The following is a 23,839-nucleotide window of genomic DNA, read 5'->3' on the forward strand; positions in this document are numbered from 1 at the left end:
AGGACAATACAGTGGGGGGAGGGGGGGGACCCACAACACCGCATCACAGTCTACCAAAGCAGCCTAGTTGTGAAGTCTCACCTATTGCAAAGGCAATACACAATAATCTAAACCGATTCTAGAGTTCATAAACTTGCTATGCAATTTGAAGTGAATTCAATGTCATCCTTATACCACCATATAAACACACAAACACAGATAAACAAGAGAGCAGTTTAAGTAGTTTTCTGGATCTTATGGGATCTTGGGTCTACTGGGCTGGAGGCTGCCTTGAGATTCAGAGGTGAGGCCATGCTAAACGAAAAGCCCAACCTGCAAATAGGCTGAAAGAGGAAGTAGACTTGGCTTCACTTCTGACATGTGGGGCTCAAGACACCAAGTAAACCAGAAAGGCCAACCTAGCTGACGACCCCAAGATGCCACCTCAGCTTCTCTCTCCCCTCTAACCACCAACGTGCAGCAGCTGGCAAAGGGAGAGCTCTAGGCCAGGAAACTTATTAACATACAGTCTACCACTTTCTCAAACTGTGCTACACCAAGAAACCACGCTAAGAAATTCTGGCTGGCTCAGTAGCATTACAGTAAGTAGCAGAAAGGACTTTTTCCCACTTGCCATCTGCTTGGCTACACCCTGGAGAGTTCATTGGTTTATATCTTGTTCATGTAAACTCACAAAACAGGAATTTCTTTGTTTCCCTCAGTTCACCTCAGGAAGACATTCTGTCCAGTCAAACCAGACTGAATTATTGGGAAACAAATGGCATCTGCTATTGAAGGATTCACCTGGCAGGCTTTGATGGAAACAGCACTATTTGGGAAGGGGTCTCCAAGGAGGAGGATTGAGCATACCCCAGTACTTGTAGTGGTCAGAGCTATGTGGTCAGAGCAATGACAGCTGTACAACAATGACCCAGGACAGACCCCCTTTAGGGCGTAAACCAAGAACAGTTTCACTTCAATATTCATCTCCAACACACATGCTCTGAAAGGCCCCACAAAGTCTACAGCAATAGACCTATAAGACAATTGATCAGTACATTCTCAATGCTGTAACAACTATCTGCCAGCTCATTAATACCTGCTATTTGAGAAAAAAAAAAATCCAACAGTAGAGGATTGCTCCAATACAAGTGCCCTTTGGTATTATAGAGCCATGAAAATAATTTTTGTTCAATGTACAAAATGACAGGCTGATAAAATATATACCCAAATCACAACAGTGATAATCTTTGGTTAGTGAGAGTTTAGTTATTGTTTTTTTTTTTTTTTTAAAAATCAATTCTGTAATTTGGGGAAAGTATTATAACTTTACAATACTGTAAAAACTTTGAACCTCTGCTGGTGAGGAAAACACTCAAAGTCCCTGTGTTTCTGCACCCTGCTTCTAAAAAGATGCCTAGCGCCAGGACTTTCCAGGAAGCCTCTCCCAGAAAGGCCAACATCTTCTATGATCATGTATTCTTTTATGCTACAGTCATCTTTACCTCCCTTTACCTTCCCACCTTCTTAGCCATGTACCAAGTTCTTTGTTCACTTTCTAACATTTTCCCAACTCACTGAAGCAAATCCATTGACTTAATGACCACCAGCAGCTCAGAAAACCCCAATACACAAACAGTGCTGTCGTCTCAATGTCCCTCTGAAGTTCCTATGTAGAAACCCTAGCTCTTCAGTCATGGTATTAGGAAGTGGGACCTTTGACGTTATGAGGTCACCAGCACAAAGCCCTCATAACTGGGATTAGCATTCTTATAAAACAGACCCCAAAGATCTATCCCTTACACCATGTGGTGACACAATGAGAAGGGGCTCTTCTGTAAACCAGGAAGTGGATGCTCACCAGACCCCAAGATGACTGGTGCCTCAATCCTAGACTTCCTAGCCTCCAGGATTTGAGGGTGGGGAGGGTCGACTTTCATTATAGCAGCTTGGATGGCTAAGATGCATGGAATCCATTCATCTGTGGAGGCTGAGAGAGTTCACACCAAGGCCACTAACAAGGACAAGATATTGAGAGGCACCAAAAAATTCTAGAGCCACAGACACGTCTTTCCCAGTGCCTGTGGTCTTGGACAAAAGCAAGTCATCTGGCTGAATGTGATAATGGCCCCAAAAGCAATGTTGGCAAGAGACAATCTTCACACAACAGAATGTTTCTGGTTTCTAAATGAGCAGCTCTGCACACAGGCTGAAGGCCTCTGAGCAAACGCCTACCCTAAACTCAAGTCCGTCCCCTGCAGACGAGACCTGCACCTGAGGCCACAGGGCACCATCAATGTGTAGCCCCATCCCTGGGATTAGAGACAGCAGCTGGAGTGGAGGGGACCATGCAGGCATCCAAGACAGCTCTGCCAGGCTATCCAGAAAACACACCTTCCCAGTTCACCTCTGGGCTCCAGGCAATCACACTTCAATGTCAGTTCAAGGTAAGGCCTCCTTACCCTACCCAATCCATGTGCAACCTAAAAATGACAAATATCTGTAATTATCAAGAACCATGAGGCACCGTTTATAGCTGACTGCCTCCTAATAATGACTTACCTACTTTCCTCAGGCCAAAACTTCCCTACCAGGTTTGATAAAGCATAATTATGTGTCACAACAGGACCAAAAAGACTGGACCTCTCTCTATAATGCTCCCTTTTAGATGAGGGCCTCATTCAAAGCAAAGGAAACATTCCTTAACTGTACAAATACATACAGGAAGAGGGGGACAACCCAATTTTTTTCATTCTATTTGCTTTTACCTAAAAAGAAGGTCATTTTTGTCTGTCTGTAGGGTTGTGCCATTATTATAATCCACTTGTACCTTGAGCCTAATGGACTCTTCTTTAAAGCACCAAGCAGTGGGAAGAGCAGACACTCAACACACAGCTCAGCTAATGAGCAGGGCTGCACTCTCGTCTGCATGTAAAGCATTTCATTCGAGAGATTTCCAACCTAGGGGATTGTCAACCTGCAGACCATTGGAAAGTGCCATCAAGAGAATTTTAAGTTCAGGCTCCATTTAAGGAAAAAAAAGAAAAAACACATTAACTCATCTGCAAAGTGCATTTTAAAACGCATTATACTTTAAAACCTCATTTCATGCAAATTGCATGAAAAGAAATATCGAAGCCTTTCTCCTTTCAAAGATATTCTGATGATTAAAGATGACAGTCCTCAAAGATGAAAAGGTTCTTTTCCTTCACACACTAGTAACACGTATGTTTGAGGGCAGCAAACAAAGGCCTTACCCAGAGCCAATTATTCCACCCTGCCACCAACCACTAACTTCTGTCTGCTTGGATCTAGGGATCTGCTGGCAGAAGCCTTATTCCTTCAGGGTGGGTGGGTAGCTGTTTTGCATTTGGTGGTCACAGACCAAACCCTACTCCCACACCAAAAAACTAAAATCACTCCCTAATCAGAATCTCACTGGCCCCAGCCCAGCCTCCCATGCCAAGGACAGAGATGCACACTGGTCTCCCCCAGACTGCTCATGGGCCTGCAGCTGGTGCTATTCCAGAGTGGTCCTGGTCTGGCCAACTGGAGCCTCCAGACCTGCAGGTAAGTCCACCAGACCACACTCCAACCCCCTCAAACTCTTGTCACAGCAAGTCAGAGGCACAAGGCTCATTTCTATTTCTTCCACTCAATCTACATTCCATTAGCCTCCCTTTGCCTCTAGCTCATCTATAAAGTGGTAACAGAAGACCCTCATAGGGTTGACTGAGGACTAAAGGAGCTAGAATATGGAAAGCCCAGTTTAGAGTAAGTTCTCACTATTATCACAGATAATGTTATTCCTGATACTCTCCAGACTCCTATACACTGGGTGCCTGCCCAGCCCCTGATAGCCACTCAGGCCGAAACCAACCCATACCTGCAGCAGCTGCCCTCATCTCTCTACAAAAAGATGGACTGGCTCTTTGGAGGTCAAGATGGTTGCTCCCAGAATCCCCCATTGCCATGCCTGCCCACTAGGTTGGACACCCAGGGCCCCAGTTCTGGCCTAAACTTACCCAGGAATTGCCAAATGCTTCTGTTTAACAGTAATAGTAGTTCACACTTTATACTATTTGTGTCAAGCTATGTTACTCACACAAAACCATTTAATCCTCTCAATCCTGTAAGGGAAGTACTACTAGTCCTCACATTCAAAGGAAACTGAGGCACATATCAGGTAACTTGAAAAACCCACTCAAGCCAAAACAGAAAAGGGACCCGAGACCAGGAGCTGGGCTGCAGAGCCTTTGTTCTCAACCTCGGTGCAAGTTCCCCATTTGGGCACTGCTATCTGCCCAGGGCAGGAGCATGGCCCGCAACAAGGAGGATCCCTTGGCCCAACTTCTTCCCAACCCAGCACAGTCCACCTGTTCTAAGATGCAGGGGGCCTCAGGCTCCCAGCTAAGTAAACTACTCTACTTTTCCCTAGACCCTCCTGGATCCCCCAATTTTACTCCTGCTCAGTATTTGAGTTCCACAGCAGCATAACAGAAAAATAGCTGAAGATTGTGTACCTGAAACCCTAAATGCCATCAGAAATGGACTTCAGGTTGAGCACTGAGACTCTGCAACAGGTAAAATGTTTAGCTATTCATCCCTGCCAAGTGCAAACTTCACATGCTTCGACTTAAAAAATGTCACCTCTTCTATACTTCAACATGTGTATGTCAACATGTTAAAAGTTTGGGTGACACAGGCACCCAAGGTGCCCCATCTCATTTTGTCTCATTTTAAGTTTGTGGCGTCCCAAACTGCTTCTCTGGCCTGTGTTGGTTTTCACTGTAGGACTCTGCTGCCCCCTGCTGGTGAAGCCTTACTCTTCTACCTGACCTTGTCTAAGAATTGACCTGACCATTTAAGAAATAACCATTGATTTCCTTATTACCAGTCCTCACGTCTGAAAGTGTTTCATACATTCATTTATTCAAGCACTCATTCAGAGAAAACTCTGCTTAAGAGTTCTTCAAACTAACATTCTCCACCCCTTCCCAGGCTTTTCCTTGGAGGCCTCCCTGAAGGAGCCCATTCACCACCAGATTTGCTTCTCATTCAACCCTCCCCTCTTCACAGGTAAGCAACCCCATAGGCTTCTTCAGCCAACTATAGAAACCCCCTGGATTTTTTAATTTGCCTTGTACCTTACTGAACATTTTTCCATTTTCTAGACTGACTTTGCGTTGACTATTCCCAGGTCACAGTAAAAAGTTTTAATTTGCCTTTCCAAATACCCTGCTCTCAGCAATTGCTACCATTTGGGAAAGGGTACAAGAGGAGGGAATAGATATAAATGGAACTCAGAATCCCTAATCTGACCCTCTATAAGAAGCCACCCCCTTCTCTTTCCCAGTCCAAGATGGACAAGAATGGGGTTCTTGGCTAAGGTTTAGGGGAGCAATAATCTCAAAGCTGGCCTCTATGGAGCAGATACAGGATGCTATGATAGGCCTCTAATACTCCTGCTGGACCCTTAAGGGCAAATTTTGAAAGGAGACATGAAATTTTTATAATGATGTTTTTTGCCTCATAACAAAAGCACAGATTTTGCCACCCGGCAAAGCTCTTTATGGTTAAGAGGCAGGAAAATAATTTGTTTCCTCCTAATAGATTTAGTCTGTTTCTCAGACAATTACTATTCATCTTTGGGGGAGGAAATGGGTAGATGTTTAGTCCAAAAGTTACTGACTTGAAAATTGGGAAGAAATAAAAATCCACAGTGTCCCTTTTTATAGGGGACAAAATATAAAAGACAAAATTGTGGAGGATCTGAACCTTCCTTATACTGTGCCTGCTCTTCTTGGGGGAGGACTTGGAATAGTGATACAGGAGAATCACAATCACCTGGGGGCCTGTTAAACTATCCAGATAGGACCCCCCCCCCAGAGGTTCTAAGCACTGGCATTTTAACTAGTCCCTGGAGGTGCTGATCCTGCTGGCTCTGGGACCTCACTGAGAGCAGCTGAGTTAGAAGATCAGCTGCCATCAATTAGCCACCTCTCTCCTTTACCAACTGTAAGTTTCAGGTATGAAATTACCTCACAGTCAAAGAATAATCCCACGTCACCCAAACTGAAGTATGAGAAACCCTATACTAAACCTCCATTTGCCCAGTAAATCAATTTCACATCAAAGAATTCTGGAGAGTAAGAAGTTGCATCTCTCACTGGCAATTGGAGAACATGATGTTATCAAAATGCAAAAAAAGGTACCCTTAAATGCAATGCAGAACTTGAGAGTCACCAATTTTGTCTTAATTCCACTAAGAATCCCACTTTCTCGGGGGGGGGGGGGGGGGGAGGGAGTAGGGGGGCACCTTTCATGTCGTCCCTCAGTAAAGGACAACACTGCTGCTGGCCCTGTACTTTGAATTTTGCTTCCAGGCACATGCATCTGCGTGTATTGTACAGGTGTATGCACTTGTTGTATAAATCTGCACGTGTTATTCTCTCCCCCACCAAAATTGTTTTGGTGGTGGAGGGCAAAAGTGCCCCTTAGTAATAATATCGAGAACTGTTCCTTAACACTTGAAGATAATTAACTTAAACATGCCCCGTGAACCTAGCTGTGGGTTGAGGAAGAAAGGGAGGTTGAGTAGAGGGAAAGTGCTGGATAAGGGCACAGCACCTTAGCACAGTATCTCACATAAGGATGCCCTCCAGAGAAGGTAGACAGGGGACCCAACATAGGCAGGCTCTGGGACCTCAGAATCCACGACTGCCTTCCAATGTTCAACCCTGCTTTTGCATCTAGGTTGCCTGAACCATTCCCAAGCTATAGTGGAACAATTTCATGAGCAGTTGGTGAATGTGAAAGGCACCACTCTATTTGCCAAGCAACAACAAGCAGCATAGACATTCTCTCTTCTTACTCTTCCAAGGAATAGCATCATAATCAAACTTATTCTTTCCCAGGACCTTTGCTGTAGTGGATATCAACTCCCAGTCTTGTCTGAATTGTTTGGAACCCTAGCGGCCAAAGGTGGGGCCCCTTGAGCTAAAACATAAGGGTCAACATTTATTGTGAAGGCTTATTATTGCCCGATACATTTCACCTACCTACAAAAACTCCAGACAACTAATAGGGTGCACCTGAGTGGAAGGACTCAGTCACACAGACGACACAGCAACACAGACAAAGGTTTAATCTGTGGAATCCTATCCAACCCCCAAAGTGGGCTCTAACCTGTTTGACGAAGTCCGGGAAGGTGAGGATGGGCCCGTTGTGGAAGACCGGATAGTAAAAGACATAGGCCAGCACCCAGGGGAAGGAGTAGGAGGCCCGGGCTGCGGGCAGCTGCTGCCAGCAGAACTCGAGGCTGAAGCTGGTGTAGCACAGGCAGCGAACCGTCAGCGTGAAGTGCAGCAAGTCGTACTCGTTATCTGTCTTGTACCACCTTCTCTGCAAATCCAAAAGGAGAAAGCAACCATTGACTGGCAAGGAGAGGCAGCATGGGTCCAATACAGGAGCTGCCCAGCAGGATCACCGCTTTCTGAGAAGCACGAAAGGAGACCGCTTCCTTGGCTAGGACAGCTGCTTATAAAGGGAGTCAAGAGCCAAAGAAGATCAATCAACTCATTGGAGCCAGGTGTGGTGCGCAGACCTGTAATCCCAGCTACTTGAAAGGCTGAGACAGGAGGATCACAAGTTTAAGGCCAGGCTTGGCAATCAAAGCAAGCAGTTAGAGCTGGGGGTGGGGGTGGGGTGGGGTTGTAGTTAAATGGTAGAGCAGGAGCCCAGCATGCGCGCGCACAAACACACACACACACACATATAACCAAGCTGTCAATAAACAGGAAATGAACAAAGAAATGTCTCTTACATCCACCATCAAATTAGCATGAGGGTTGATGCACATGATGAAGTTTTTGTGATATGCAACCATGAGAAACATCCAGTGGATAACAGGGAGGTGAGTTACATTCAACGGATACTTTGACAGTTCCTTCCATAATTCTTATGACAAAAAGGGGCTTGTAAATGTCATTTGGGGTTTTTGTCTTCAACACTTTTTTTCCTTCCTCTTCAATTATGAATTTGGCTCCACTTTAGCTGAATACTATGTTAAATCAAACTTCGCAGACTAAGAGGTCTCTAAAACAAAGGATTTACTGAGTTATTACAGAGACTAAGTAGACAAAAATAAAAGGAATGGTCCTGGGGCAGGTTTCCTAAGCCACTAGCAGCACAGCCAGATAGCAGTTGGGAAAATGTCCACGGGACCCAGAGAACTAGGATGTTTTATAATGAAAATTTTGTGGAAGAAAATAAATCATTTACATTGAACCCAGAGATAAATGGAGAAGGAGAACGCTACTAAGGTAGAGGCCTGGGATAGAGGACATCCATATAGTATACAGCATGAAACAAGTCACATGCATGCATAAAAATGTGCATGGAACAAGAAAAGGAAAAGTGGGGAAGGCTTAGCAACATTGGCAAGAGTAAAATCATGAGCATTTGATCATTTTTTATTATCTATATTTTCCATGATAAACATACACATTTATTTTTGTTTTTGTTTTGTCCATATGGTATTGGAAATTTAACCCAGGGGAGCTCTGCCACCGAGCCTCATTCCAGCCCTTTTTACTTTCTGACACAGAGTCCTGGAAGGAGTAGTAAATTTGGTCTATGAGGGTCTTTTAAGGCTGTACCCAGAAAAACTTGCCACAAAACACTTTCTGCTCCATGTCTAGGACTTCAGCAGCCACCTTATTTCCTTTAGGTCTAAATTCTGATATATGTGTTTAATATACCAGCCCCAGTTCATTGGTGAGAGGACAGAAGAATTAAGATCTCCTAACATCGAAATTTTCCTAAACTTTCCAGATACTAAAAGTGTTAACAACATTGCTTAAGGCAGATTATTTTGTTCAACCTTCGGAACAATCTCAGGAGGGAGGTGAAGTGAAAGGACTGCCCCAACTGAAAAGAAAGTGACTAGAACAGACCGGAAACCAGGTTGTCTTCTCATCTTTCCCACCAATGTTGATTCAAGACACACCAATTCTAAATTCACCTGGAATGAACCACTTAACAAAAATAAAGACATCATAAGAAGTTCCAAGACCACAGTGATGGAGCAAAGAATTTCAAAACTTCCCAAGATTTTCTGTGCAAGGAATGTTAACGGGGTGAAGGCAAGAAATAAGAAGACCACAGGAAAACAGATCCACTAAACATCATAAACCATTTAGAGCTGCTGGCATCACGTGGAGCTTTGCGGGGTACTGCACACACACCTGTTAAGAGGAAAATCCTTCGACCAATTAAATTTAGTAACATTCACTTGAGCAAAGAAGAATAAAACAAATCAAAACACGATTCACCAGTCAGCAGCTTCCAGATCAGACCAGGTTCTGAGAACTCCAGCCAACAGTGTGATCAGACAGAAAATAACTTAATTAGCTACAGCCTAGTCAATCAAGCCATCAATTGGTTACAGCTTAAGTAATTAATTATTTACAGCTTAATTAGTTAATTGGCTACAGGGCCTTCTGCAATCAATCAAAGCTCAGTTACTATGATTCAACTCTACATTGGTGTGGCCTGTTGGGCCCAGTGCAGGTGCCCAGTCTGAACCCCTGACCTCTCACAAATCTTGCTTAACACACTTATCCCTTCCCCTAACCCCATATCATCTCCACACACTCATTCACTTTGTGAGCAGGCATCTGCAGAGAACTAGCCTGGATGGAGCCCTGTACTTGGGTGCCTGGGAACAGGGCCCTTCCTCTCAAAGAGTTCATATTCTAGTCCGCAAGACCAGGTATAGGAACTACTTCATCATACCAAGCAGTGAATAGTCACTGTCACATCCTCTAAAGTGAACATGAAAAATCTTCAGCTAACAGCAGGCCCAACACCAATGAAGTGTTATGCTCGAATTCGGGACCCCCAAAGACCACCAGAGACCCAAGATCGATGTAAGCAGCAAAGAGGTGTTTATTGCGAGCTAGCTCGGTCCTCCGCGCACACACACAGCAACTGGTGACGCTGAGAGGCCCCGAGCCCAGGGTTTGCAGCAGTTTTATACATTTTTTGGAGAGGGCAGGGACTTCACATACATCATAGCAAATCATCACACACCGCGGGAAAATCAAATAACAACTCTAAAACATGATTAGCACATTCATTGGCGGGAACAAGTTGGGTAGGGGTGATTGGCAGTACAAAAGGGGTATTCGTTTGAACTGATTGGTTTGAGCCAAGAGGGGTGTATGTGCTGAACTACATGGTTTCCCAACTTGTTATCAACCACCATAAACCACTGGCATCCCAGGTATTTCCCTGTCTCATGCTGATTGATGGCTGCTAGGGGGCTGCTATGGATCCCCACCTAGCCTGACTGAGTCAGGGACACCTGGCGAAGCAGATCTCTCCTGTTATTTGTAGATAAACAACTCAGCAGGGTGGGAATGTGCTTAGGAGTGCTCTGCAGGTCTTTCCAAGGACTAAGGTCATGTCCCTTCCTTGGACAGGCTTTGCTCTGAGATAGAGGCTGGTTTTTCAGAAGCAGTCAAGTACTGACAGATTTCATCCGAGAAACCAACCAGACAGGAGAGGGCTTTCTGTAGAGGCAGGAGTAGCTCAAGGGGCTGTGCTTCAGAGGAAACAACAGAATCAGACGAACAAGGATGAGGGAAGAGGCTAGTTCTGAGAGACAGGACATAAATGTCTAAAGGCGAAAGGGAAGCAGAGTCACTGGACTCCATCAGCACCTGCATCTCCACGCAGGAAGTGTCTGGGAACCCAGCTTTGACACGGGAAGATGGACAACGGTGGTGCTCCTGCCCCAGGCACATGGCCCTGATTTTTCAGTGTTGGGAGTTTCTCCAGCTGTTTGGTGTCAAAGTCGACTGAGCCTGAAGTTCAAGGGCTATAATGCCCAGAGCCCCAGACATGCTGCACCTGGTGTTTGGAATTTTTTCTTCTTGCCATGCATTTCTTCCCCAAGGAGAGTTCCCACTTCTGATTGGCTGAGGCCTCCATACCAGTTGCACACCTGGTGGCCTCCCTGGCTGTGGTCTTAGATGACAAGCCTGATTCTCTGACATGAAAGTGGAAAAGGTACATTCAACAAGGGGATGAGATAGGGAAGCTATGCAAACTGCCCAAGGTGTCCCGTTCAGGCCCCATTTTGCACAAGTAGAAAGTCTTTCAGGTTATGAATGACAGAAGAGACCACTGAGAGCTGTCCAGAGGATGCTGCACACCTGCCAGGACATGGTCTGGGACTGTTCAACAGGAACCAGAAAACAGTACAGGAAGAGGGGTGCAATCAGCTCAGCTACACACTCCAGGGCCAACCCCTGGACCTGGGCTGTGCATTTTGTAGCAAAACACATTTTTCTCACTTTCTAAACATAAAGAGCCTCCGTTATCTACATGAGGAGATAATCAATAGGTATGTTCATCAATTAAGAAGAAAACCACTTGTCTTACCGGTCTCAGAGCCATGGTGGACACTGGAAGTGATAAGGCTTGTGAGCAAGAACATTCCCTAAAAATTGTAGGCCACTGAACAGATCATTTTAATCAAATGCCTAGGGGACTCTTCATTTATTTTACCTCTGATCCTGTGACATCTGGCACCCTCCCTGCCTTTCCAAATAGGGGGAAAAGGTACAGGGCTAGACCTGGGCAACTTCACAGGGCAGAGACAGAACAAAAAACTAAGATTGCAGAATTTGAGTAAGGCTCACCTGTAGCAACCCTGTGTGGCCACAAGGGGGAGCTCCGACGAGGCGCCACAATCTTTTTGTGTTTGGAAAAAAGGCCAGGGGGACTTCACCTTCTCCTCCTAAAGACACAATAGGAAGACACTTACCTTAGCTTCCTCTACACCTTGCAGCCTCAGCGTGGAGAGCAGCAGGAGAGAACAGAGCCATGACAGGAGCAGCGACCGGAACTGGGCCACACAGAAGGCGATGACGGTGTGCAGAAACACCATGGCCACACCAGGGACCCCCAGCACACTCCAGCAGGCCCACATCCCATAGACCATGAGAATCCAGGGTCTGTGCTACAGACAGGGAGGGTCCCAGGGAGAGGAAGAGGGGGAGGGGGGCAGAGGGAGGAAAAGAGAAAAGAGGTGAATTCATGGGCTGTTACACCTAAGAGGACAATGTTCAGCGACCCAGTGACCCATAACCGACCTCTCTTCTCACTGCCCTGAAGTTCAGATGAACCTAGCTTCACTCCCACATTTCCAGAATTCCATCAGATCCACCCCAGAGCAGGTAGCCACCTCCCTGACGTCAGCTAGGATCCCAGACTACCAGATCCCACCACAATAAGACCTTGCTCTAGCTGACTTTTCAACAGACACTAGGAAGACAGAAGGCAGGTGCAAAACGTGCCACCCCAGAAGCCACACCCGGCAGGCACCACCCTTCCAAGGTGAAGGGGAGAGGGAGTCTCTGAGCATTCCTAGGGAGTCTTATGAGAAAACTGTGCTGTCCACACCACAAAAGGCTTTCTGACATCTAGGCCAGAGAGTTAAATATCTAATCACATTTTTAGTATATTGTTGACAGTCAAATTTATGTCATGGAAATAAAATCATATCTTACCAGCTTTCCATGATGGTGAGACCTTTATGTAGTCATCCAACTGATAACACGTATTCCCATTTTAAGAGAATCAGAATATTTTTCTATTTAATTACCATATAATTTATGATTATTATATTGAATAACTAAGCAGATAAATCAACATGTCCTTGCTATTCTCATATACTCTTAGTCATATCTGGCTGGTAAATTTTTTAAATGTTTCATTTGTTCTTTTTAGATATACATGACAGTAGAGTGTATTCTAACATTATACATACATGAAGTATAACCCCATTCTGTGATTGTACAAAATGTGGGGTTACGCTGGTCATGTATTCATATATGGAAACAGGAAAGTTATGTCCAATTCATTCTTCTGTCTTTCCTATTCCCATCCCCCCTCCCTTCCCTTCTTTCCCCTTTGTCTAATCCAGTGAACTTCTATTCTTCTCTCTCCCCCTCCCCCTTATTATGTGTTAGCATCCACAAATCAGAGAGGGGATTTGGTTGGGGGGGATTGGCTTATTTCACTTAGCATGACAGTTTCCAATTCCATTCATTTACCAGCAAATGCCATAATTTTAGTTTTCTTTAAGGCTGAGTAATATTCCATCATGTATATATACCACATTTTCTTTATCCATTCATCTGTTGAAGAGCACCTACGCTGGTTCCATAGTTTAGCTATTTTGAATTGAGCTGTAATAAACTTTAATGTGGCTACTATAGTAGGTGATTTTAAGTCCCTTGGGTATATAACAAGGAGTGAGATAACTGGGTCAAACGGTGGTTTCATTCCAAGATTTTTGAGGAACCTCCATACTTTACTGCTTTCCAGAGTGGTTGTACCAATTTGCAGTCTGTGGTTGGTAAATTCATGTTTAAAAACCATAATAATGCTTTAACATTGAGAAGTAATATCATTATGGTTTAATGATTCAATCTTTGAAGTCCACTTGCCTAAATGCAAATGCTGGTGTTCCCATCAACTAGCTGTTGTGACTCTAGGCAAGTTACTTGAGCTCTCTGTGCTTCTGTTTCTTCATATATAAAATTGGAGTAATGACAATATCAACTTCATGAGGTTGTTGCATAGATTAAATAAGTTAAACCTGTAAAATACTTAATACAGTATCAACACACAGTAAGAAATCCTCAAATACTAGCTGTTATTCCTTAGGAAATATGATGTCTCATGGGTGTGCCTTTGTGTGTGTGTGTGTGTGTGTGTGTGTGTGTGTGTGTTTTGCTGGGAACTGAACCCAGGGTCTTGCATTTCCTAGGTAAGCACTCTACTATTAAGCTACATCCCCCAGCCTGGCATTTTAAAATGTGGTTTCCATAAACACAGAGAGCTTAAAAAAAAAAAAAAAAAGTAGCAACTGACTGAATTTAGATCTTCTCATGAAAACAAAAAGACTTTTTGCAGGGAAAGACAGATGTGAAATGTAAATTGTAAGTTCCATGCTTAGATATTAATTCTTCCAGAATATCACTTGAGTTACTATTCTTTCCCAAACCTATACTCCAGTCTAGGAGAATATTTTAAATGTGAGACTAGGTCAGGCACTTTTAAGTTCCAAGGAAACCAGAGAAATCTGAAACCCAATTTTACTTTTTTTTCCATCCTACTACCCACAGAACACAGGCTCATAAATTTGCTTCAGACTTTTCCCCACTCACTCACCTCTGGGCACAGTCCAATTTTAAGGAACAAGGTTGCCAAAGACTATTTTAAGACATAGTTTTAACAGATGAAAGAAAGACAGTTCCTTTTCAGCCTGACCTAAAGCAGTTACTGGCAGGATTCTTCTCCATGCATGCGTGGCTACGTCCACAGACGCACACACAGTTCCACTTTTATTAAGTGCTACTTGATCCGTTTGGAAAAAGCCTGTTTGCTGGGATTCATCTGGAACTTACCGCAGACTGAAGCTGCTTCAACTTGGAAAAAGCTGAAGGAACCTTCAGGAAATACTTGGTAGTGCTGTGTAAACCCCATCTACTTGAGAGATCCTATGATGAATTTAACAGTGGTCTCAAGAGCCACCTTGGGGGCAGACAAATGTGTCCATATTCTGCCTCATTGCCCCACTGTCTGCCTCCTGCCAAAGAGCACAGACGGATGACCCTGGATACAGTCCTAAGACACCCAGGGGATGCTCTCGAGTTGGCTTCATGTTCTGAACTAACCTTGCTTACCCCCACCTCCCCTAGTCCATGCGACTCTACAATTTGTTCATGGTGAACAGGAAATGAAATGATTTGAATCATGCAACGAGAACCATCTATACAAAACAGCTGTGTGAATCAGAACCCCACAGAAATATTGATTTTCATATCTCATCTATAAAAACACTATTGAAATCCCATCCCCAAAATACCATTAAAATTTTGATATTGCATGATCAGTCCCACCCCATTCTCCAACTGCATCATAGAGGGCGGTCCCCCCTGTGGACGCAGCTCCTACCCACCCACCCCATCCACTATCCCTCCACCAGCAGGCCTAGAACCAGAAGCAGCAGTACTCAGAGGGGTCATGGAACCGCAGAGTGGCATTGCCTTTGCTGCTCATGGCCACCAGGTCATCATGGATGGTCATCTTCTTTGGGTGGCAAGGGAGATTTTTCCAAGTATTTCAAAGATCAATATCATGTACAAAAGCCTAAATTCAGGCCTGCCCATCTATCTCTGCCGCAGTCCAGCTGCAGCAAAATAACCGGGGGGGGGGGGGCGTGGGGGGGGGTGGGTGACGAACAACTTGTGTAGATTGATACAGCAGGAGTGGAACCGTTTATTGTAGGACCTGAGCGATATTTATACATTCCACACAGCTTATCTTAATTAGCATAAAATAGATACAGCAGTCAACCAGTAAGGAATCTCCACACTTAATGGCTTGCTGGCTCCACCTCACAAACCACTCCCTCTGGCATTTTGCCAGGCACCATCCAGACTTGTTTACAGACTCTAACATATCTCTACTCCAAATGTATTACATGTTTATCAAACTCTTACCTATCTGTTAAGTGAAAATGCTAAGCCTCTGACACAAAATAGGCCAGAACTTTTTTAACTTTTCAAAAATAAAATGTGTTATGTTTCATTGCAAAACAATACTTCTGACTCATCACTAGAAGCACCTTAAGTTTTTTCCCAAGCTTTAGCAGATATACAGGGTCTGGATCACACACATATTCTATGTCAAGTTCAGATCTTTAAAACCCACATAGAAATCAAACCAGCCCAACTCATTTAAATTTTTATGTTCAAGAGATAACTAGAATTGGTAACTGCTGATCACTAGAAAAGAAAGCACAGAGAATCACATTGATCAAGTAGATGAAGAAAACATGAACTTAACTGAATGCTTGGCTATGATGTCTCTCATTTAGAAAATTTCACTTTTCATTAAGTACAACTTTTACACAAGGCTTTTTCCAGTTGATATTTTTATTGAGATGATTATAGATTTACATGCAACTGTAGGAAATAATACAGATAAATCCCTTACCTAGTTTTCCTCAGTGGTAACATTTTGCAAAACCCTAGTATGATATCACAATCAAAATATTAACATGACTATACGTTTTCAAATTTCCCCAGTTTACTTTTACTCATTTGTGTGTGTGTGTGTGTGTGTGTGTGTGTGTTGAGTTCTGTACAATTTCATCTCGAGTGTTGGTTTGGTTTCTACCACAGTAGAGACACAGAACAATTATCTCCCCACAAGGATCCCCATGCTGCCCTTTCACACCACGTGCATCTTCTTCTCATCCACTCTCCCCTCCCCACCATAACCCTCGGCCATCACTAATCTCCATTTCTGAAATTCTGTCACTTCAAACTCACACAGTAGGTCACCTGTAGGATGTGCTCTTTTCACTCAGCATAATTCCCTGAAGAGTCATCCAAGTTGCTGTGGTCACTGAGGGTTTTGTCTTTTTATTGCTGCGTTTTCCATGGTATGAATGGACCACTGTTTATTTAACCATGTGCCAGTTGAAGGACATTTAGGCTCTTTCCAGTTTGGGGAGATTACAAATAAACTGTTACAAACATATGTGTACAGGTTTTTGTGTACAAATAAGCTTTCATTTCTCCCCAAAAGAGCACTTGCTGGGTGGCATGGCAATTGCATGTTTAGTGCCGCAGTGAACAGACGAGCAGTTTTCCAGTGTGACTTTGACATTGTTCATCCCACCAGCAATGTACAAATGATCCAGTATACTGCATCCTTGGCAGCCTACGGTGGGGTTACTGCGTTTAATCTGAGCCCATCTGGTAGGTGTGTAGTGATATCCTACTGTGGCTCTAGTCTGAATTTATGATGCTCTTGTGATGGGTATAAAAATGTGAGCAAACTGGAGCTTGAGATCAAGATGACCTAAAAGGACTTGATTGGAGCACAGGATGACCCCCACTTGACTTTTCCCCAGGTTCTTCTGCTTCTAGTAAAAGATGAAAAAAAAAAAAAAAAAGCTGCTTCCCTCTGCCACACTCTTTCTACATGTTCCGCCTCACCTCCAGCCCCGAGAAATTAAGCTGGCCTTCTATGAACTTAGACCTTTGAAACAATGAGCCCTCAAATAAACTCTTCCTCCTCTGTAATTGTGCTGGTTGTGTCCTTTAATCACAGAAACAAGAAAGCTGACTAAAACACCCACTGTGTTTTATTTTAGATTATCAAGTCCCCCTTAGCAGGCACACCTTCTCTTACTCATATCACAATAATGTAAGCCCAGAATCTAGCATGGTACCTAGCATATATCAATGTCATAAAGTGGATGAATGAATGGTTAGGAGGAAGAGAGTGAAGGGCAGATGGATGGGTGAGTGGATGGGGAAGGGAGAATAGATGAAGTTGTGTGAATGGATGGACAGATGGAGGTGAGGTAGGCAGGTGAAGGGAGATGGGTGGGTAGACAAATGGATGGGGGTAGAGGTGGGTAGATGGGTGGTTGGGTAGGTGGAGGGAGCGGGATGCATAGGGTGGGTAGGTAGATGGGTCAACCTTCTCAAGACATGGGATTTAACCTGGTAGTTATGACTAAGATGAAAAAATTAGTATCAAATTTTTAGATATTTTTAGCCCACTAATGTGAAAACTACAATATTCCAAATCTCTACTTGTTCCATCTTCTTCCTTATAAACCAAACAGATAAAATAGATAGGTGTCATTTCACATCTTACTATCCAACACTGTTTTCCACTCACAGGGGTCTCTTACAATTCAACTTGTGTTGTTAACAGCAGATGAGGCAAGGGCTCCAACCCATGAAGGTGCACACCTGCTGTCCTTCACCCCATGCTGTCTCCTGGGATGCTAATTAGTTGAGCTGGCCTATTTCTAAGGCTAGCTCAATGCCCTGAGAAAAGACTTGGGACTTTTCCCCTCTCCTCTGAAAACTATACTCTTCAAACCAAAGGGAAAACTAGCTGACAGTGCCCCTTCCCACCCCCTCTCTATTTCAGCTCATTCTGTGCTCTGGACATCAAGTGATAATAGAATGTGCCTGAGTGGTTTCCCTCCTCACCTTCCCTCTGCAGGGAGAGGCAGAAGTGCAAAGCTTTGGTCAGGACTCCTATTGTCAATAGTATCAGACTGCTGCACCTTAATTCTTTTTGCACATCTACCAAGAAACCACTTAGTGGAAACATCATTTGAGAAATAGAAAAGGAGTCAATCAATATTCTTATGCATGGCATAATTTATTACATACTACATAATCAATATGAGCAGCTGCTGAAATGCACATATTATATAAAAGAAAAATATACACACAGATTAAATCTCCCCAAGAAAACAGGAAAAAAACAAAAACACCTCATCCCAAAGTGCCAACAACTACCTTTGGGCCAGGTTTCCCCAGGAGCAAAGTCCATGGGGCCCATACTAAGGGAATTTCACCCCTCCATAGATGGTACTAATGAAGGAAGAAGAATTCAAGGAAAACCATTAGTGCATGAGATGCCTATTAGGTATACAGATTTGACAATCTTCTAGAAGGGAACTCCTGTAAACCTTGGCCTCCCAGAGCCAAGGCCACAAGACTGACCTTCTGCATATCCTTGGTGAGGAGCTCAGCCATCAGGAGCAATGCTAATCATGTAGGTCCTCCCAGTTGGGGGTACAGTGGAAACTGCTGGGTAATCAGCAGCACCACACACCTCTGCCCCCCACACTAAGCTGGCCTTCTCAAAAGTTCACCCAGGGGTATTTTTAGTTTTGAGGGCAGAGAACACAGTGTCTCAGCTGATGGTGAGGCCACAGTGGTATTCTAGAAAGGAGGCCACTGTCTGACCCGCCCAACATGCAATCCAACCATAACAAACCCAGAGCCAAAGCTCAGAGCCATTACTCAGCCTCTGCTCCCAGGGCACCGGTCCTTACACAGTCTCGCCAAAACCCAAAGAGAAAGCCCTACCCAGAGAAAAGGCATTTCACCTCCGCCAAGGAGCTCAGTGGAAAGTTTTACTACTTATCATGACCCAAAATTTTTAAAAGAAAAGAAATAATACTATGCTTTTGAAAGTAACCTGCCTCTCAGTGCAAGGAGGTGGGGCAAGCAAGAAAGAGCTGAGGTTAGATCTTAGATGGAGATGGGAAGCATCCTTTGGGGCTTCTGGTTTTAACCAAGAATCACTAACGCCTGACCCTCCACAGCATTGCCATGGTTTATGATGCCTCAGAGGATGGGAAAATAAAAGCCAACTACAGCCCAAATCTTCCACCCTGAATAAGTACCAAAAACAACTACCCAAATTAAGGCCATCTGGAATACTTAATCCAGGTGGTGAAAGCCTGGAGCTAATGAAGCCAAAGTTGTGGTTCATACTTATACGAGGGCCAAGCAGACTCAGACAAAGCAAGCACTGTGCCCCAGCCACAAGCAGATCCCTGCCCACCAGCTGTCTCACAAATCAAACCTGTGGTCACACAGGAGATGAGAGAGACACACACAGGGAGATGACGCAGTGCTCACTCTGCTTCATTCCAAGAAAAATGCAAAGAACACCTCCTACTGACATTGGATCACACAAGCTCTGCAGAGAAGATGTCTACCTGTCCACCCATGCCTGAGAATGACGCAAGAAGCCCAACTAGGTGAACTCCCATTTGCTTCAAAGTCAAATCTCCAAAGCTGCCTCCTCGGAGTCCATCCCTGATACCAGAAAGGCCTCAGTGGCCCACTCATGGTACCGGGCACCCACTGCAGCTGGCACAGCCCAGGACCACATGAGGTATAGCATAGTGATCAGTATTTGATTTCCTCTCTAACTAACTTCTCACTCAACCATGACTCCCAAAGAAAGGGACTGTATCTCCCAATCCTTTCCCCAAGACAAGCTTGAAACAGGTTCAGAAGAAACTGTTCATGGGAGGACCAGTGGTGTGGATGAGCAAACACAGCCGCTGCCCTTGAGGATTTTGGACTCTCGAGACAGTCACCTCCTTTCTTATACACCATAGAGGGAACTGCTCCCAGGAGCGAGTGCCAGCAGAGAAAAGCAACAGCCACCAGGCTCTTGGCTCTCATCACTGGCAAGGATAACCTTGAAAAGCATCGCTCATCAGCCTCTCTCCACAACCAAGAAGCCAGCAGCATCACCTCTACTGAACAACTGAGGAGTCACCCTCAAAGGCATTAAGCAACTTGCTTGAGTTGACAGACCTTGAGAGTAGCAAAGCTATGATTTACCAAGTGCTCTTCCAAGTACAGTCAACCCTCCATGTCTGAAGGTTCCACATCCGAGGATTCAATCTCAAATGTAAAATCTTTAGGGAAAAAAAAATTGCACCTACACGGAACACATGCATTTTATACCTAATTTCCTGAATAATAGCATTATATTGTTTAGCCTCTATATTGTATTAGGTATTATAAGTATTCTAGAGACGATTAAAAATGCACAGGAGGATGTGTGTAGATTACATGTAAATATGTGTAATTTTATATAAGAGACTCAAGCATTTATGGACATTGGTATCTTGAGGAGAGGGGGTTCTGGAAGAAATCCCCCCCACACACCGATACATACTGAGGAGACTGCCTCCTAAGACAAAGGAGCCTGAACTTAAAGTTATAAGTAAATTAAGTGGAAAGACATTGCTGCACTCAGTAGCAAGCTTCCAACACATGAAACCTTTGGGGACAACACACTCAGGCCATATTCAAACCATAACAAGTATCTAATTTTATGTGGTAGTTTTGCACTTATGAATGTACTATTTAGTTTGCATAGTTCTGAGCTTTCTAAACAGGAATCATATCTAATTTATTTCTCTGCAACTTGTTTTATTAGCTCAAGGTCATGGTTCAGAAATTCATCCATATTGACAAAATTATGACTATAATTAATTCTACTTCATGAAATAATTCACTACAATTCATCTATTTCCCCAAAATGTACATTTGGATCAACTACTTCCAGTTCTTCTTTATTGCAAACACCACAGCAAGGAACACCAGGGCTCATGGGCCCTGGTAGGATGAGGACGTTCTCCAGGGTGTGTGTCAGGATTACACTGGTACCTTGTCTCTTTGGTTTTACTAGGTAATGTATTCCAGAGGAGCTTCACCAAGATATATTTCCACTGTCGCTGGATGAGTTCAGGAGGTCAATATCTGATACCTTCAGGGGATTTTTATTTTGTTTTTGCCAAACTGGACAATATGAAATGATATCTTATGGTAGTTTTAAGACATATTTGCTTGATCATTTATGAAGTTGAATATCAAGCTTATTGGTTATTTCTGTTTCCTCGTCTATGAATTCCTTTTCATATACTGTGTCATTTTTCTATTAAGTGATTTATTTTTTGTTATTATTATTATTATTTATTAGCAGTACTGGGAATGGAACCCAGGGCTCTTCACACGTAAGGTAAGCACTCTATCACTGAGCTACATCCCAGCCCCTGGAATCTCTTCATATGTTCTATATACTAATTATTTGTCAGTTTGCAAATAATTTCTCAATTAATTAACTTGCCTTTTCACTTCCTGTATTGTATTTGAATGAATAATCTTTTCCACCAGATCTGAAATGTTTGCTCTGTTATAAATCAAATTTCCATATATATGTAGTTATTTTCTAGATTCTATTCTGATCTATTCATCTATTTGTCTATCCTGGTGCCAATATAACCATGTCTTAATTTTTAGGTCTTTATAATATATATCTGGTAGGTCATAGCTTCCAATTTTGGTTATCAAATTTTTGCTAGCTTCATAAGTATGAATTAGAAAATATCCTGGGAAATATTGAAATTATTTGTGCCTTTGATGTTTGACAGAATTCTTTCATTAGACTATTGGTTTGGGTTTTTTGTTTGTTTTTTAATACACACACACACACACACACACACACACACATACATATATACACAAGGGTGGAGGGTTCCAGAGATTGAGCTCAGGGGCACTCCACCACTGAGCCCCATCCCCAGCCCTATTTCATATTTTATTTAAAGACAGGGTTTCACTGAGTTGCTTAGCTCCTCGCTTTTGCTGAGGCTGTCTTTGAACTTGTGATCCTCCTGCCTCAGCCTCCCGAGCCTCTGGGATTATAGGCATGCACCACCATGCGCAACACTACTGATTTATTTTAACGGTTGTAATGGTATTAGCCTTTCTATTTCTTCATGAGTCAATTTTGTCATATATTTAGAAATTTGTCGGCTTTGCCCACATTTTCAAAATTATGACCATAAAGTTATGTAAAACATACTCTTACTACGTTTTTCATCTCTGTAATATCTATGGTAATATGCTTTTCCATTCCTAATATTGTTTATTTGTACAGTCTCTTTTTTCTTGATCAATCTTGTCATTGATTATTTCATTCATTTCTGCTCTTTTGTTTTCCTTCCTTCTTTCTTTGCTGTTTCTACTCCTGCTCAATTTTTTCAGTTTATGTTGTACACTTAGCTCATTAATTTCAGTCTTTCCACTTTAATATGAATATGTAGGATTATGTTTAATTCAGTACCACTCGCTGCATTTTATATGCTGATATCTAAATTTTTTTCTATTTATCTACAAAAAATCTAATATCTAATAAGTTTTCTTCTTCGAAACACAAATTATTTAAAAGTATGTTTCTTTTAAACTTTCTAGATAAACTAAGAGTTTTTAGGCCATTTTGTTACTACCTTCCAACTTAATTGCAATAGAATTAGACGACATGATCTATATAAAACACATCCTTTGAAATGTATTAGCCCAATATGTAGTCATTTTGAGCATTTTGTGTGTTCTTTAAAAGAATGTGAATTCTATGGGCTAGGGTTGTGGCTCAAATGGTAGAGTGCACACCTAGCACATGCAAGGCACTGGGTTCGATCCTCAGCACCACATAAAAATAAAGATATTGTATCTACCTAAAACTAATATATATATATATATATATATATATATATATATATATATACACACACACACACATACATATATACAAATATATATTTAAAAAAAGAATGTGGATTCTCCAGTATTGAATGCAAAAACTTTTATATATGTATAGATTCTTTGTTTTATATATATATATATGTATATATATACACACACACATATATATGTGTGTATGTATATATAAACACACACATATATATATATACATTTATATATATATGTATTTTGTGCATATATTGATTTATATGTGTATTTTTTTCTTTATATGAAGCTTATTAGTTGTATTGTTTTTCAGTGGGTTTTTTTTTCCTCCATAGAATATCGATTATTGAAGGAGTTATATTAAAACCTCTTCCTATAACCATTGACTTACTTATTTTTATTATGGTTCTGCTTTTTCTTTATATATTTTAAAGTAAACAAATTTACACTTGTGATATCTTCCCAAACTCTCTATTATTAAACAATGAACCTCTTTGTCACTAGTAATGCCATTTGCCAGCTACGAAGAAAACTGTACCAGTATTTTGTTAGGGGATGTAGGAGTTTGTATTTGCCTAGAATATCTTTTCCCACGTTTTACTTTCAAACTTTGTTTCCTTCTGTTTTAAACATATCTAGTTAAGAAGCACATCTCTGGATTTTGTTGGTTTTTTTGCTTTCCTTTATTTCTGAGTGTTTTTTTCAATCCAGTCTGACAATCTTCATCTTTTTAAAGAATCCATTTATTCTGATGGCAATTACTAACATATTTTTATCTATTTCTTCCTTCTCTTTTGTGTTTTCATCTCATTTTTTTCCACATTTTATCTTTACTTTTAGTGATGAAATTTCTAACAAATGAAGCTCATCATATTTTAATGAAGGGAAGGAAT

General features: G+C 42.5%; 1 protein-coding gene across 3 annotated transcripts in view; it reads right to left on the minus strand.

Annotated features, from left to right (window-relative positions):
• Hhat (hedgehog acyltransferase) overlaps positions 1-23,839 on the minus strand; it is a 296,093-nt gene that overhangs the window by 235,352 nt on the left and 36,902 nt on the right. Inside the window, exons 4-5 of one of the 3 annotated variants that reach the window (XM_076831924.1) lie at positions 11,816-12,010; positions 7,168-7,383 (exon numbers count right to left, since the gene is read on the minus strand). The exons of 1 other annotated variant lie outside the window; for it this stretch is intronic. In XM_076831924.1, coding sequence (XP_076688039.1) covers positions 7,168-7,383; positions 11,816-12,010 — 411 coding nt within the window. The remainder of the gene's footprint in view (positions 1-7,167; positions 7,384-11,815; positions 12,011-23,839) is intronic. One more of the 3 variants, XM_076831925.1, reaches the window with a different exon arrangement.

Source organism: Callospermophilus lateralis, chromosome 13, assembly GCF_048772815.1.
Source record: "Callospermophilus lateralis isolate mCalLat2 chromosome 13, mCalLat2.hap1, whole genome shotgun sequence".
NCBI lineage: Eukaryota > Metazoa > Chordata > Mammalia > Rodentia > Sciuridae > Callospermophilus > Callospermophilus lateralis.